Source organism: Oryzias latipes, chromosome 20 (assembly GCF_002234675.1).
Source record: "Oryzias latipes chromosome 20, ASM223467v1".
Classification (NCBI taxonomy): domain Eukaryota; kingdom Metazoa; phylum Chordata; class Actinopteri; order Beloniformes; family Adrianichthyidae; genus Oryzias; species Oryzias latipes.
The window spans coordinates 2836046-2848857 of record NC_019878.2 but is presented as its reverse complement, the minus strand read 5'-3'; the positions used below and the strand labels follow the sequence as shown (position 1 = coordinate 2848857).

Genomic DNA, 12812 nt, shown 5'->3' with positions numbered 1-12812 from the left:
TAAACCAAACAGAGAACATCCAAACAAGACGCTGCGACAAACATATGCAGGGACAGAGACCTTAAAAAGGAACCAAATCAAAGTAAAATGAGAACCAGCTGTGGGGAGAAGCAACAGACAGAGAAGAAGAGCGACCTCCAGAGGGAGTACGGCTGAGCAGCAGGAGGGTGAACGTATCAACAACAGAACAGCAGTATTGTACTTGTGTTTATTTCAAGGAAAGAGTCCACCTTCAATACACATCAATGCAGCTTAGCCAGAGTTAACACAGATACTACCCTAGAGGTCAGATACCCCCTCCACACACACAGGCACCTCTCTCTAATTTCATACACACACTCTCTCTCTTTCTCTTCATCTCACTCTTTTCTCTGCCTCTCTCTGACACACCACACCACACAGGCCAGTTGTAGCCTCTCTGATCAGCTCCTTTACGTGAGTGTCGGTCAGAACGGACCGATGTCAGTTCTCCAAATTACATCAGGGCCTTCTTTCAGAGAGATTTCTGCTCATTTATCTCCGGTTCTCTCGCTGCCTCGTCAGTGACAAGCAGGGATCTCAGGGACTCAGTCTCTGCATTAAAGGATCCATGAGAAAAGTGATCTGCGGTCGTTTCCGTCCAGTTGCGCAAGCAGCGTCACGTTCTGCGCTTCATTCATCTGATTGCAGCTTTCTGCTGTGAGCTCCACAAAGAAGGAAAGTGGGATGATTGCCGTTTTGAATGTGCACTTTGAAAAGCTTCAACTTGTTAATAAAGGAGACAATTTGTGTCAGATCAGGAAGAATTTCATTTTCTCCGGGATCCGTTTTGTTCTTTTCTGCCATGACCAATGTTACTGCTTCCAAAAGCTCATAATAATAAACATAGTGACGCCATTCTGTTCAGTAAAAAGTAAGAATCTTCCCGTTCTTCCAGAAACATCCTGTGTTTATAGGTATACTTTACCATTTTGACCATGAGGGTAACGGTCTGTACGCACATCAATCTTTATCTATGTGTTCCGGCACTGGACGTAACCCGCGCAAATGATTGGCGGTCATGTATGTGTCGGGAGCAGAATCAAACACACACCCTGCCAAATTACTTGTATTATTAATTATTTATTTTTAATACCCTCTGATGATTTGAGTGTGGTTTAAGAGGGAAAAAAATATGAAATGAGGCACAGTAGATGGAAAATATGACGAGACGCAAAGAGCCGCACGCTCATTGTCCAAGAGCCGCCCCTTGTTCGCCACCCCTGGCTTAGACTCTCCCTACTGCTGCAAGTGTAACAGTGAAATAGGTACATATGCACACATGCTGTGGAAGTGTAGTGGGATACAAAATTACTGGACTGAAATAAAAAAGGAAGTGAAAATACTGTTGGGATATAGTGTGGAACTCTAACCCTTTCAGTGTAAAAGTAAAAGGCACTAGGTAAAAAACACAACGCCAAGCTAATTGAAATTCTTCTGTTTGTAGCAAGAAAAAACATTCTGAAATTCTGGATTTCCAAGGACATTCTGACCATAGAGGACAGATTAACAGAGGTTTTTAAGATTCTCCCTCTGGAAAGGCTAACACATACCCTTCATGACAACATTGAGGAATTCACAAAAATCTGACAACCAGTTCTGGATAAAGCTAATCTTTCTTTGGATTGAACTCTGTTCTGGTGAAATGTGAAATAACCTGTACTAGACTTTTGCCGCTGGTGATCACGGTTTTTTATTTATTTAGTTTTTTTTTGTTTTTTGTTTTTTTACCTGCTGCCTGTTTATGTTGTGATGTTAAAAAGAAAATATGGGTTTGTAAAAAACCTTGATGTTCTATTTTTCATGTTTGACTGTTTTCACTACCCAAATAAAAAGAGAAAAATAAGTAAATAAGTAAATTACTAAAAGATAACTACTCAGCTATTGACGTCTTTAACTCCACAATCAGAGCAGATTGGAGAGAGGCAGGGTGGCTTCTAGTACAAAGGAAGTCAGAGTCCAAGGAAGAACATTGTTCACCATGACTTAACGGACCTGGGAGGCGTCAGCTTGACAGAACGGTAGAACCAAGCATTTCAAATGTGGAAAGCCGTCTTCCACTCATTCTCTTCTCTGATCCTCAGGTGGACATGAGCATTGATCCAGCTTTATGGTTGCAATGCTCATCTTTTCATGTATAAAAGTCCAAATATTTGGCAGAACACCGTAGGGAATTGAACCCTAACCTGCTAAAGCAGGCATACCATTATCAGTATCTTTCTGTTTTTTGACCAAACATGAAAGGAACCTAGGACAGCCTTGTGCTTCAACCAACTTTCAGCTAACTGGACTGTCTCCCCCCCGTCCACGTCCTCCCCTGAGTCCAGACTGAAATGGGGAAAATTCAAACTGAACCGTTTCAGAAAGCTGCATAGCTCCTAGTCTGAGTTTGTTTCTGCTGTGAAAAGGACCCACTCTCCCAACACCACTCCCTCCAGAACAGTCTAGATGCCATTCTAAGGCTGCTGAAGTCAAACCTCTGTGTGTGGCTGCCCAAAGCAGTTCTGTCCATCAAAGTTACAAACAGAGTCAGAGGTGAAGCCATGGAGCTCATTTGGTCTGACCCCAAAAGAAAACATGGTGGTAGTAACAGCCATTACAAACTAGTCCCTCCTCCAGTTCTGGCTCCAGGCTGAGGCCCAGGTCAATCTTGTTGGGAGGATGAATTTTATCCTGTAATAAAATGTTGTTTGTTTGAATCGCCCTTAGTCTGGCCCGTCCCCCAGGAGCAGTTTACCATGAAACAACCCAACAGGGCAAATGCGTCTAACAACACCACTCCTGGGGTCATTCGGGCACGCAAACCCCTCCACCACGATAAGGTGGCGATTCAGGGAGGGGAATTCATCAGTCACTAGCCAATTACTAAGAATTACTGTGGGGAAACCGAAGTCCTCGGAGAAAACCCACAGGACTGCCAGGATTTGTTGGACTTATTTCCCTATAGATATGGTGACTGATAATTTATTTTAATTGAATCAAATTGAATGTTTTTATTTTAATTTGTTTATTCTTGTTATAAAGGTCACTGAATATTTACTAATATATTTGTAAAAGTGGGGGGGACCGAAGTGCTCGGAGAAAACCCACGCAGACGTGGTCCTGTCAGCAAACGATGTTAACCAACAGACAGACGTGCTGCCCCTGTTTTTGAAGCTCTTTTGGGGATTTTTCCACAGAGTGTAGAGAGACTTTTAGGGAGGAAGAGTTTCTTCTTGGGTTTGGAGGTACAGACCTGGCAGTCAGTGGCCGAATTGTTGAGGAACTTTGAAATGTTAAATCTGTAGGGGACCTTTTTTTAATGCTGGGGGTGGGGGCTGGGGGTTGCACCAGGTTCTTTAAGATGGCGTTCCTGATGCTTGAGAGAAAATCTTCTAAGATTTCTTTTTCCTTTTTAGCTGCTGCCTCCATTTGCCAACTCTTGTCAGGGTCCTGGCTCTGTTGGTCAATATTTTTTAATTCTTGAGGCAGCTGGAGCTTTTCTTTTTCCAGCTTTCTGCTGGCATGTTTTTTGGGATTGTGGGAGAAACCGAAAGACTCGGAGAAAACCCATACATTGCAGGCCTAAAGCTTAAATCTGTTTTCATCCAAACAAATGTGTCTTCAATTCAAAATGTATCAACCCTCAATAGAAAATTTGAATTTGGAGTAGCTCATCATCCAAGGTTCTTTGGTGCTTGTTGTTAATTATTTCAGCCAATTGAAAAAATCCTGCTCATTAAAAAGGTCTGTCAAGACAAGAAGTCATCCATTCATCTTGTTCTTGGAGGCATTTCTGGATGGCAGTGTGGATGTTGTTTAGAAAGATTTGATTTCCTTGTAATGTTAAAGTTACTCCATCAGGTCTATACATTTTGTCATCATCAGGTGACAAATCTTGATGCTCCACTACATCGAACCGGTCGGTATACCCCTTCATAATTTCATTGACTAATGTCCAGCTTTTATCCTTCTGAAAAAGATGATCTAATTTCCCACTTTTCCTTGGAAGGATGAGGGACAAAACTATTCTCATTTGAGGGTACGTTTGTCTCAGAAGCCTCAGGTCTTTTAACATTTGATTTGCGATCTGTATTGGAGGCATTCGTCCCAATTCTTTTCCTGCAGCTTGGATAACTAAAATTTCAGGGGGACCATCTTCTTTGGAGATTGTGTGATGAAGGTTATCAACAACGTCCTTCCAGTCCACGTGTCTAATTCCAATCCACTTAACATTAGCATCAAGTTCCAAGTTTTGTCCAAAAAGATGTTTAGCTGCAGGCTGTGCCCGTGAAATATAAGTTGACCCAACGATCCAGACATCAGGCGGTCTGGTGACTTTGGGTGTTTCCATTGGTGAGCTGTTTGTTGAAAAGCTGAGGTCAGGGGAGCTTGATGTGTCCTCTTCCCTCTTCTCAGGCTGGATTTCTGTCTCAAATGGTGGTAGACCAGCAAAAAGGCTTTTAAAATCTGGTGAGTGCTGCCTACCCTGGCTATCATTTTCACAGATGACTTTTTGCTTTTTGGTTGGGGACAAATGTGTGCTGACTCTGCTCTGTGAGAGCTCCTCTGAACTGACTTTTCTTTTCAGATTAGGCTTTGGGTTGTCAGGCTGGATTGGGCTAGATGTAGAAGGGACACGAAGACATGACTGAGGCTGGTGAGTTTGGCCTCTTGACAATGTCTGGTGGAGAGTTTGTTCAATTGTTTCACGGATGGAGCTTACAAACACTTCAAATCCTTTTGAGGTGAAGTGTATTCCACCTGGTTTGAACAGATGACTTTCAACTAGTGTCAGTTTTGGATGCTCTATCACAGCACCATTGAATAATCCGGCGCTGGATTTAATACTTTTGTTGACCGTCTTCCTGTCCTCATTTATTTTACTGGGATCAAATGCCCCCCATGCTAACCTTGGAGTTATGCAGGAATAAGCTATTTTCATTTGGGGAAAAGCTTGATGGAGGTGTGTCAAGTCCTTGACCATTTTACTGACAAGATCTGACACATTTGTGTTTCCCAGGTCGTTGCTGCCAACGTGGAGAACCAAAAGGTCTGGGGAACTCCTTTGTTGGGACAACTGGCTATAAAAATGCTTAAGAACATCCCTCCAGCGCATGCTGACTTTTGCCATCCAATGGATTTTTGCATTGACACCAAAGTTTTGTCCATAGCATCGATTAGCTGTATATTCTGCCCCAGTGATGTAGTGACCCGACCCAATGATCCAGACCGTGGGCACTTTTCTGTCCTCTGACAGCAGCTGTCTTTGGGTGCTGTCTAATGAGGACTTTACACCTGATTGATCTTCTGGATTGTCCTGAATTTGATGCATTTTTCTCAAAATAGAATCAAAAGTGGAAATCCTATGTTTTTAAAATGGCGGATTTTCTTCTCCGTAAAACGTGGTTTCACAAGTGAAGCTCTTCAGCATGAAAGACCAAGTGATGCACTTTTGGATTGAGGTCCTATTTATGAAAGTTGAAACGATGACATGTCTTGACATGTTTTGACTACGTCCTGACTACATCAAATGATGTTTATGACATCATTTAATGTCATAAACATTATCTGATGTCATGAATATGACATCATCTGATGACATCAGCAGTTGTATTTTCATTGATGACATCAGCAATTTTTTCAAGGTCTCATGTTGTTAAAAGATGTTTTTATAATTGGAAAAATAAATCCTTAAGTCTAATAATTTGTCATATATATTTTTGTGTCTAATTGTAGAAAAATTCCTGTAAATCTGTCAACTCAATTTCTCAGCATTCTTTTCAGTCATTCAACTACAGTGCAGTGTCAAACATTCATTTAGAATCTGTTGTGTTGAGCTCAGGAGTTCGCAGCTAATGATGTTTATTCCATGTTCTTTGAGATTTGTGTGAGTCACATCCAATAATTGTGTTGTACTGGTTGAATGACTGTGGGATGTTTATACTAACACTTCCCACCAAGTAGTCCGGTAAGTGTGCACGTCGTCACAGCTGCAGTGGTAAAACGAGCCCAAAATGTGATGTTCATGTATGAGAACGTCATGTCTAAGAGGCTTACACCTTGGAGCATTAATCTAACCCTTTTCTACTTTAACAGACCATTAAAAAATTACCTGCAATAGACTAAACCAAATTAATTTTGCTTGACCTTTGACCTCATTAAAGTGGTTCCACTGTATGGCTTCATGAAAAGGGCTCCAAATAAAAGACTTCAAGTCCATACATTTTCTCATCATCAGGTGACAAATCTTGATGCTCCACTACATTTAATATTTCTATTCTTTCAAATAATTCAAGTTAATCAGCCACAATAATGGCATTAACATGTTCAATGATGAGAATGTAGGCCACAAAGTAGGCTGTAGTTTAAATATTGGTAAAACACATTTAGAATTTTTACTGACCAATTGCTCCTTCAGCTTCAATGCAAATTATTTGTTCTATATGTGACCACAAGAGGGCGACAGAAACACTGTAAGGACTATCAACATGAAGCAATCAGATATTTTTTTTAATTATCCTATTTTATGGTCAACCACTGACGTAAATGTTGTTTATGGTTTGTATATCGTCAAATATCAAATCACATTCATTCATAGACTTAGTTGTTTCAACAAAAATGGCAGCAATATCGGAGCATTGGAGCCGTACAGGTCTGATCCAGATTCCAGCTCAGACGAGGAAAACAAAGACGTTCATGGATCTATTTGTCTGACAGTGGATGCATCAGAATGGAGCGGAGCAGGGAGCTTGTGACCTCCTGATTGTAGTTTGTATGTTACTACAAGCTTTTTCAAAGGACATTTTTTATGTTCTGATTCCTCACAATGTGAAAAAAGAAATACCGGTACTCAGAAACACACTTTGAATCTTAATCTTCTTCACAGATGTCCTTCAAGATGATCAAAGTTCAACAAGAACATTGTTAACAATGAGTTCACTGGACTAAAATGACCTCCACTAGTGGCGGTTCCACACTGACTTACTCCCCAGGACTTACCCCACACCCCAATCGACCACATTGTGTTGTGTTTCCTGTTTTTTATTTTGGCTATTTCACACAACAATTAATAAAAGCAAGAATTTGATCTACTGGTTTTAGAGAGGTGTCAAAGTCAATCGGACAGGAGGCCAAAATCCAGAAGATGCTAGAGGTTCTGCTGAACAGGAGAAACATTTAATGAACACTCTAAAGATAAACTTGTAAAACTTTGAAAGCTTTAAAACTGAACTTTTTGAACATATATTTATATGAATGAAAACAAAATATGAACACAGAATAAAGACATTTCGGCCTTAAATAACGCATAATATTTTGCTCTCCACCCAAATATATCCTGTTAAAATTATACAAAAATGAACATGTTGCAGAAAAAAACAAAGACTGGAAATAAAAATAAAATGCGTGTTTTTCAGCAAAAACAAATCAAATCATTTTTCTTTGCTCTTTGGTCCATTTTTTCAGAGCTGGACTCCTGGCATCGTAGTTTAACAAGTTCATTTCCGATGTGTGATGTCCTGAATGTGCCTTTAATGTGATTGGATTTTTAAAAAGCTGTATTCTTGAATATCATTCTTAGGTCTTAAATCGTTCCAAACTAAAACACTGTAGAACTCATGACTGCGATTCCTCATCACTGCACATACTGTAAGGACCCTGGAAGTCCTGAGAACATAGAAGCTAAAAACAGCCTTTCTCAGAAGGTTGAGGTGTTTTCCTGAAAGACCTCAATGAAATAAATAACTGAAGTCAGACACGTCGAGGGCTGCAGCTCCTTCCTGGTGCTCCTCTGATGGGACTGTCCTCCTCCTGCACTGAAAGGTTAAAGTTTACTCCTTTTCTGTGTTTTTCCTCTGCACCTCTGAGCTCCATTACTCAACACTTTTATGGGGCAGGTTTTTCTTCTGGACTGTTCTTGAACCAAGATAAGCAGAAGAAAACAAACTCTTCCACTCGGCAGGGTGGACCTGTGGCACACAGCCGACGTTTCTGTGACCTTCCAGAAACATCAGGAAGTGAAGGAGAAAAGCCCCTTTTGGGGACATTTCTGTCTGTCAACTGTAATTGTTTTGTTTATTTAACTTGAAACAGATTCCAGAGGCAAACAGAATATTCTTGGTTCTGTTGGGTTTCTAAGATTAAAGTCTAATCTAAAGGAGAGGATCCAGACAGACGCCATAAAGGAACATTTCCTCTTCGTCTTATCAGGAGCAGACTAAAGGCGCTGACTCCTGTGGAATCACTCTCACTTATCTGAGGATAACGGGCTGATCTAAAGTCTAATCTAAAGTCTAATCTGAGGTCGAATCTGAAAACAAGAGCAGGGGAATAGATGATAGTCTGACCTGTGTGAAGAGGAGCAGCAGCTTCACTGCTCCCCAGGTTTACTGTTTAGTCAGTTTGCATTTGCTGAGTGATCAAATCAAACTGCTGAGAGGAGTCATTCAAACGGTCTGATCAGCTTTTACAAACCCAATCATAAAAAAAAAAGGGTTATTTGCTAGTTTCTGAAAGAAACCCCCCAAACCTGATGATGTCATGCTGCTGTGCATTTGTGATTCAGCCATTTGCTTCTGGTTTTCAGCAGATCTGTGGTCCAAAAGGAACTTTGTTTACATCTTCTCCTGTTCCTGTCAGCTTTTCCCTTCAGGGGTCGCCTCAGCCAATCAGCTTCCTCCCTCTAAAATGGGCATCACAGGTCTGATTTGCATATTTGAAATCGGATGACCTTCCAGACACAACCCTCTTGTCAGGAAAGATTTCTGAAGGCGGGCTGTAAAGACGCCGTTGGCTCACAGACAGTTTTTCCAGACATGCAAAAAGATTCAATAAGACTCAAAAGTTTATCTTTTCAAGCTTTACTTGCAAGCAAGGAGCAGACAGACAACGGTTACATTCAAGCGTTTTGGAGGTTCCGCCTTTCTTTCCTCACGGCTGCATGTCTGCGGCCTTCACCTCCCAGGGAGCTGAGTGCTGTTATGAAGCTGAGCGGCTGCAGACAAGTGCGAGTGCATGCCAGGGTCATTGAAGAAAAACAAAGAATATAGTGTCTACAGTTCCATCAACTGAAAGACTAACGACCATGTTAACACCAGACTAAAAATAATAAAAACCATCCAGCCAGCATGCCTACAAACTATGATTTGGTATGATAATAGGATTTAAGCTAACAAACTCCAAGACTTTAAATAAATACATGGAAAATAATGAGTATGGAAATACATTTTCTTAACACAATCCTCTAACGGGCCTGCATGTTAAAACTCAGCCTTCAGGTCAAGTCTGACCCCGTTTGCCTCTCAAAGCTCTTCTTCTGAGCTCAGGTTCTCATCTTCAACCCGGATGAGCAGGTCCACGTTTGAGGACGTCCAGAGCTGCATGAACATGAGCGGATCTGTCAAACAGCAGAAAGGCTGGAGCTTCTGAGATCAGGAATTTCTTTATTGGTGGGAAAGTTCAGATCAGAAATCAGAGAGAGGTGTTGCACCAGAACCATTACAGCGAAACATCTGCATGCTTCATCTGCGCAGAGGGGAGTGGAGCTGGAACTCCTGGGTCTCCTCCTGCTCCTGCGCCGCCCTGCTGGACCTCCTGTCATTCTTCAGCTGGAGTGGCCATCTTCAGGAGGCTGTCCTTGTCAAACCTGAAGAGCCTCCAGCCCTCCTCCTGCGACAGGTCCTCCGCGCCGCGGCGTTTGTAGAACTGCATGGACGGGGCGTTGTTTTCCGCCACCACGAACATCATGCCGGTGCAGCGCGTCTTCATCGCCAGCTGGACCAGGAGCAAGAGAAGGAGACGTTAGAGCAGCTGGTCACATGAGGAGGAGGAGGAGGCCTCAGCTCATGAGTCAGACACAGAAGCATCATGCAGTCAACAGGAGGAACGGAGCAGACAGACGTTCTGAGTCTTTTCATTACAGGATTTCATAAGAAAAAACAATGTTTATATATTTTGTTTTGAATGTTACAAGAAGTGATATTTTTATTCTAAAAGGTATCGATTAAAAAACACTGTAGGTTTTGTTAACGATCAACAGTTGCTGCTGCAGCAGGAATCGAACTCACGTCACTGAGGTGCCGCAGGATCTCCGAGCCCATCCCCAGACCTGGAAGAGACAACAGGAGTTCAGGGATGCTCGGGACCCACCGGAGGACAGGAGGAGCTGCTCTCACCTCTGTACTCGTTCATCACGTAGAACTCCTCCAGGTAGAGCTGCTTGCCCACCCAGGGGTCGTAGGTGAAGTAGTACATGGCAAACCCCCCCACCTTAGGATCTGTATGGGGACAAGGGGGGGGACAGCGGTCACCGGCCATTCTGCAGGGAGGAAACCTTCACAGACCTGCAGCTGCTCTGAGCCTCCAGCCAGAGCACACGTGAGCCGACACGTCTGACTAAACCCAAACTGCAGCCGGCGGCGGCTCTTCTTCCTGCCAACAAACAGGAAGCTGAGCAGAGCGGCACACGCCTACCTTCACTGCTGCTCTCTCCTTGGATTTCAGCGATGATGCAGTGGTAAAACGGCGTTTCACCAAATCCATCCTCCAGGAGATCTGCACAGAAGCAGGCGATGATCAAACACGGTCTGTCGGCGTGCGGGCGGACGCCGCCGGACACTCACCTTTCTCCGTCAGCGCCACCTGGTGCTCCATCTCCTCGTATTTAGCAAGCTCCTGGAATGAGAGCAGAGCGTTGATAAAAACATTCTGAGAGCAGACTTTTCCAGAGAAAAGTTCATGACAGAAGCCAAAAAAAGTGATGACTCAGGATGTTCCACAGATGACAAAGACGTCGTCTAATGACAAATAACACTAAATAAAAGTTTGTTTTCTGCTGGAGATTATTATTAAAGACAGCTGCTTTGTACTGTATTTTATGTCTGCAGCAGAGTTTTAAACGGGTTAGGCAGATAAGTTTTCAACTTCCGCTTTTATGAAGTTGTGTCAAAAAGCGCCGTTTATTTCCTTCTTTGTTCCGGTTTTTAGTTGTTTTTTTTTTCTTGTGTTTGTAAATTCTGACATCCCCTCAGCTGCGTTACTGTGTCAAACGTGTGTATCTGTGTCAGGTCGGCCGTTACACAACCATATAATAACACTTCTCCGAGGTCAGCCTCCATAAGAAGCTAAGCTGCCGGGCGGAAGAGCCATATATGGAGAGGCGGAAGTTAACTCGGTCACCAGCCGTCTGGCTGAAAAACAAAGGCCGCCGGGCTGAGCTGCCGGCCGGACATCCTGCCGACCTTCCTCCCGTCTCACCATCAGCTGTCAGACACACTTCTCCTAAAAAGTTCCCGTATTTTTTATCCGTCGACGACACGTTTCCAAAGCGGGAAACGTGACGTCAGCAGAAAGGGCTCGTTAACCGGAACAAGCGCGTCCAGTTCAGACCGGTTTTTTTTGTTTTGTTTTCTAATAGTAGTTGACGTTATATCTACGTACCTTCACGAGTCGTAATATGTCTGGCACGTCCTTGGGCTCTGCTTTTCGTAATTTATACTCCATTTTCTTCTTTTCCCTTTTTTTCCTTTAGTCAAAAGTCCTCTGTATGTGAACTGGAAGATGAGAAGTTTCTTCATTCGCGTCAGAGTGGCTTTATCCCCACAGTCAGCCTCTGGTCCGGACGCGTCTGTCGGGACAAGATCATTCAGCTGCGCTCACCCTCGGCTGGGTCACTGCCGTTTAACTCCTTCCCTTTGTTTCAACACTATTTATACACCCGGCTCGCGCTCGAACGCTATTGGCCAGTTCCAGCAGCCCCCTCATCTGTGGCGAATCAGCGGCACCCTGCGGTCAGTTTTCATCCAATCAGCGGCCGCAGAAAGGCTGATACGCAGCGACATTACATATGTGTGCTCTGGAAAAGAGACTGTTAAAGTAATTTTCTTTGAAGAATCACTTACTCTAGAATCCATAAATAGAATAGGACATATATCAAGCAAACAGCAACAAGAAAAAGTTTAAAGTCAGAACAAAACCAGCAGTGACTCCTGTAATCAACATCAGTGGAATTTTCCACCTCCCAAGTCTGTGATGGAGGGGCTGGGCTGACTGTCTTTTTAGGTCAGAAAACAACAGAGGCCTGCAGGTAAAGAGCTGCCCGACAAGCCAAAACAATGTATGGAAGAATACAACTGATTTTATTTCCTCTCAGTTATTGTGTCTGTTTGACTCAGTTCTTTAAGTTTATGTTGAAACTACTGAGATCTTCCAGCAGTGAACCACTGTGGTGAAAACAACAGCACACTAAAAGTACTATCAGAAAACTTCAGCAAGCCATTACCACACACCACAGACCAAATGCACTTGGGTAGATATTTAAAAATAAGTTATACATTTTAAAAATATATGAGTTTTAGTAGATGTCTTATTTTCAAGTTGATTTGTTTCTAAAATGTAGTTATTCAATTGTTTATTAATTTACCCAGTTCTTGTTAAATAAAAGTACACTGTTTGGAACTTACATATCTTTCCATTTAAATATACAAAAATTCATATAAAGTTTTATTTTTGCTAGTAAACAATCCTGCTCTGGTGGACATACAGGTATTTCCAGCCGCAGATTCAGGTCAAGCTGGAGAGATAATATCTGGCCTTGTGTTTCTGCGTAACATATGTATCCCACCTGCCGTTTCTGTATTGTGTTATATACTTTGATGCATTGTAATGGATAAGAATCGTGCCTCAATTTTCAGAACCAGCTGAATCCCTTTTGTGGTCACAGTGCAGCTGGAGTTAGCCCAGCTACTGTTGGGCTAAAGGCAGGAGACACCCTGAACAAGTTCCAGTCTGTTTCAGGGCCATGCACTCACTCACTC

General features: G+C 42.6%; 2 protein-coding genes and 1 long non-coding RNA gene across 3 annotated transcripts in view; 1 reads left to right on the top strand and 2 right to left on the bottom strand.

Moving 5' to 3' along the window:
- The window catches only part of LOC105353610 (hemicentin-1-like), a 703897-nt gene that overhangs the window by 83890 nt on the left and 607195 nt on the right, over positions 1–12812 (bottom strand). The window lies entirely within an intron of this gene.
- Positions 3399–5691, top strand: LOC111946609. The gene is made up of 3 exons (XR_002872331.1): positions 3399–4470; positions 4589–4657; positions 5021–5691. It is a non-coding gene; the product is annotated as an uncharacterized LOC111946609 (long non-coding RNA).
- sat1 (spermidine/spermine N1-acetyltransferase 1) lies at positions 8843–11706 on the bottom strand. The gene is made up of 6 exons (XM_004080801.4): positions 11437–11706; positions 10620–10671; positions 10471–10551; positions 10173–10274; positions 10065–10105; positions 8843–9771 (listed from the first exon to the last, which is right to left on the bottom strand). Exons 1-6 carry the CDS (start codon positions 11497–11499, stop codon positions 9595–9597), a joined length of 516 nt encoding a protein of 171 aa, XP_004080849.1. The 5' UTR covers positions 11500–11706; the 3' UTR covers positions 8843–9594.

Excerpts from the sequence above, each read along its gene's own strand:
- sat1 (XM_004080801.4), bottom strand. The coding sequence starts at position 11,499 with ATGGAGTATAAATTACGAAAAGCAGAGCCCAAGGACGTGCCAGACATA. Across the intron at positions 10,275-10,470 it reads AGGAGAGAGCAGCAGTGAAG|ATCCTAAGGTGGGGGGGTTT; the intron begins GTAGGCGTGTGC and ends GTCCCCATACAG. Across the intron at positions 10,106-10,172 it reads CGTGATGAACGAGTACAGAG|GTCTGGGGATGGGCTCGGAG; the intron begins GTGAGAGCAGCT and ends TGTCTCTTCCAG.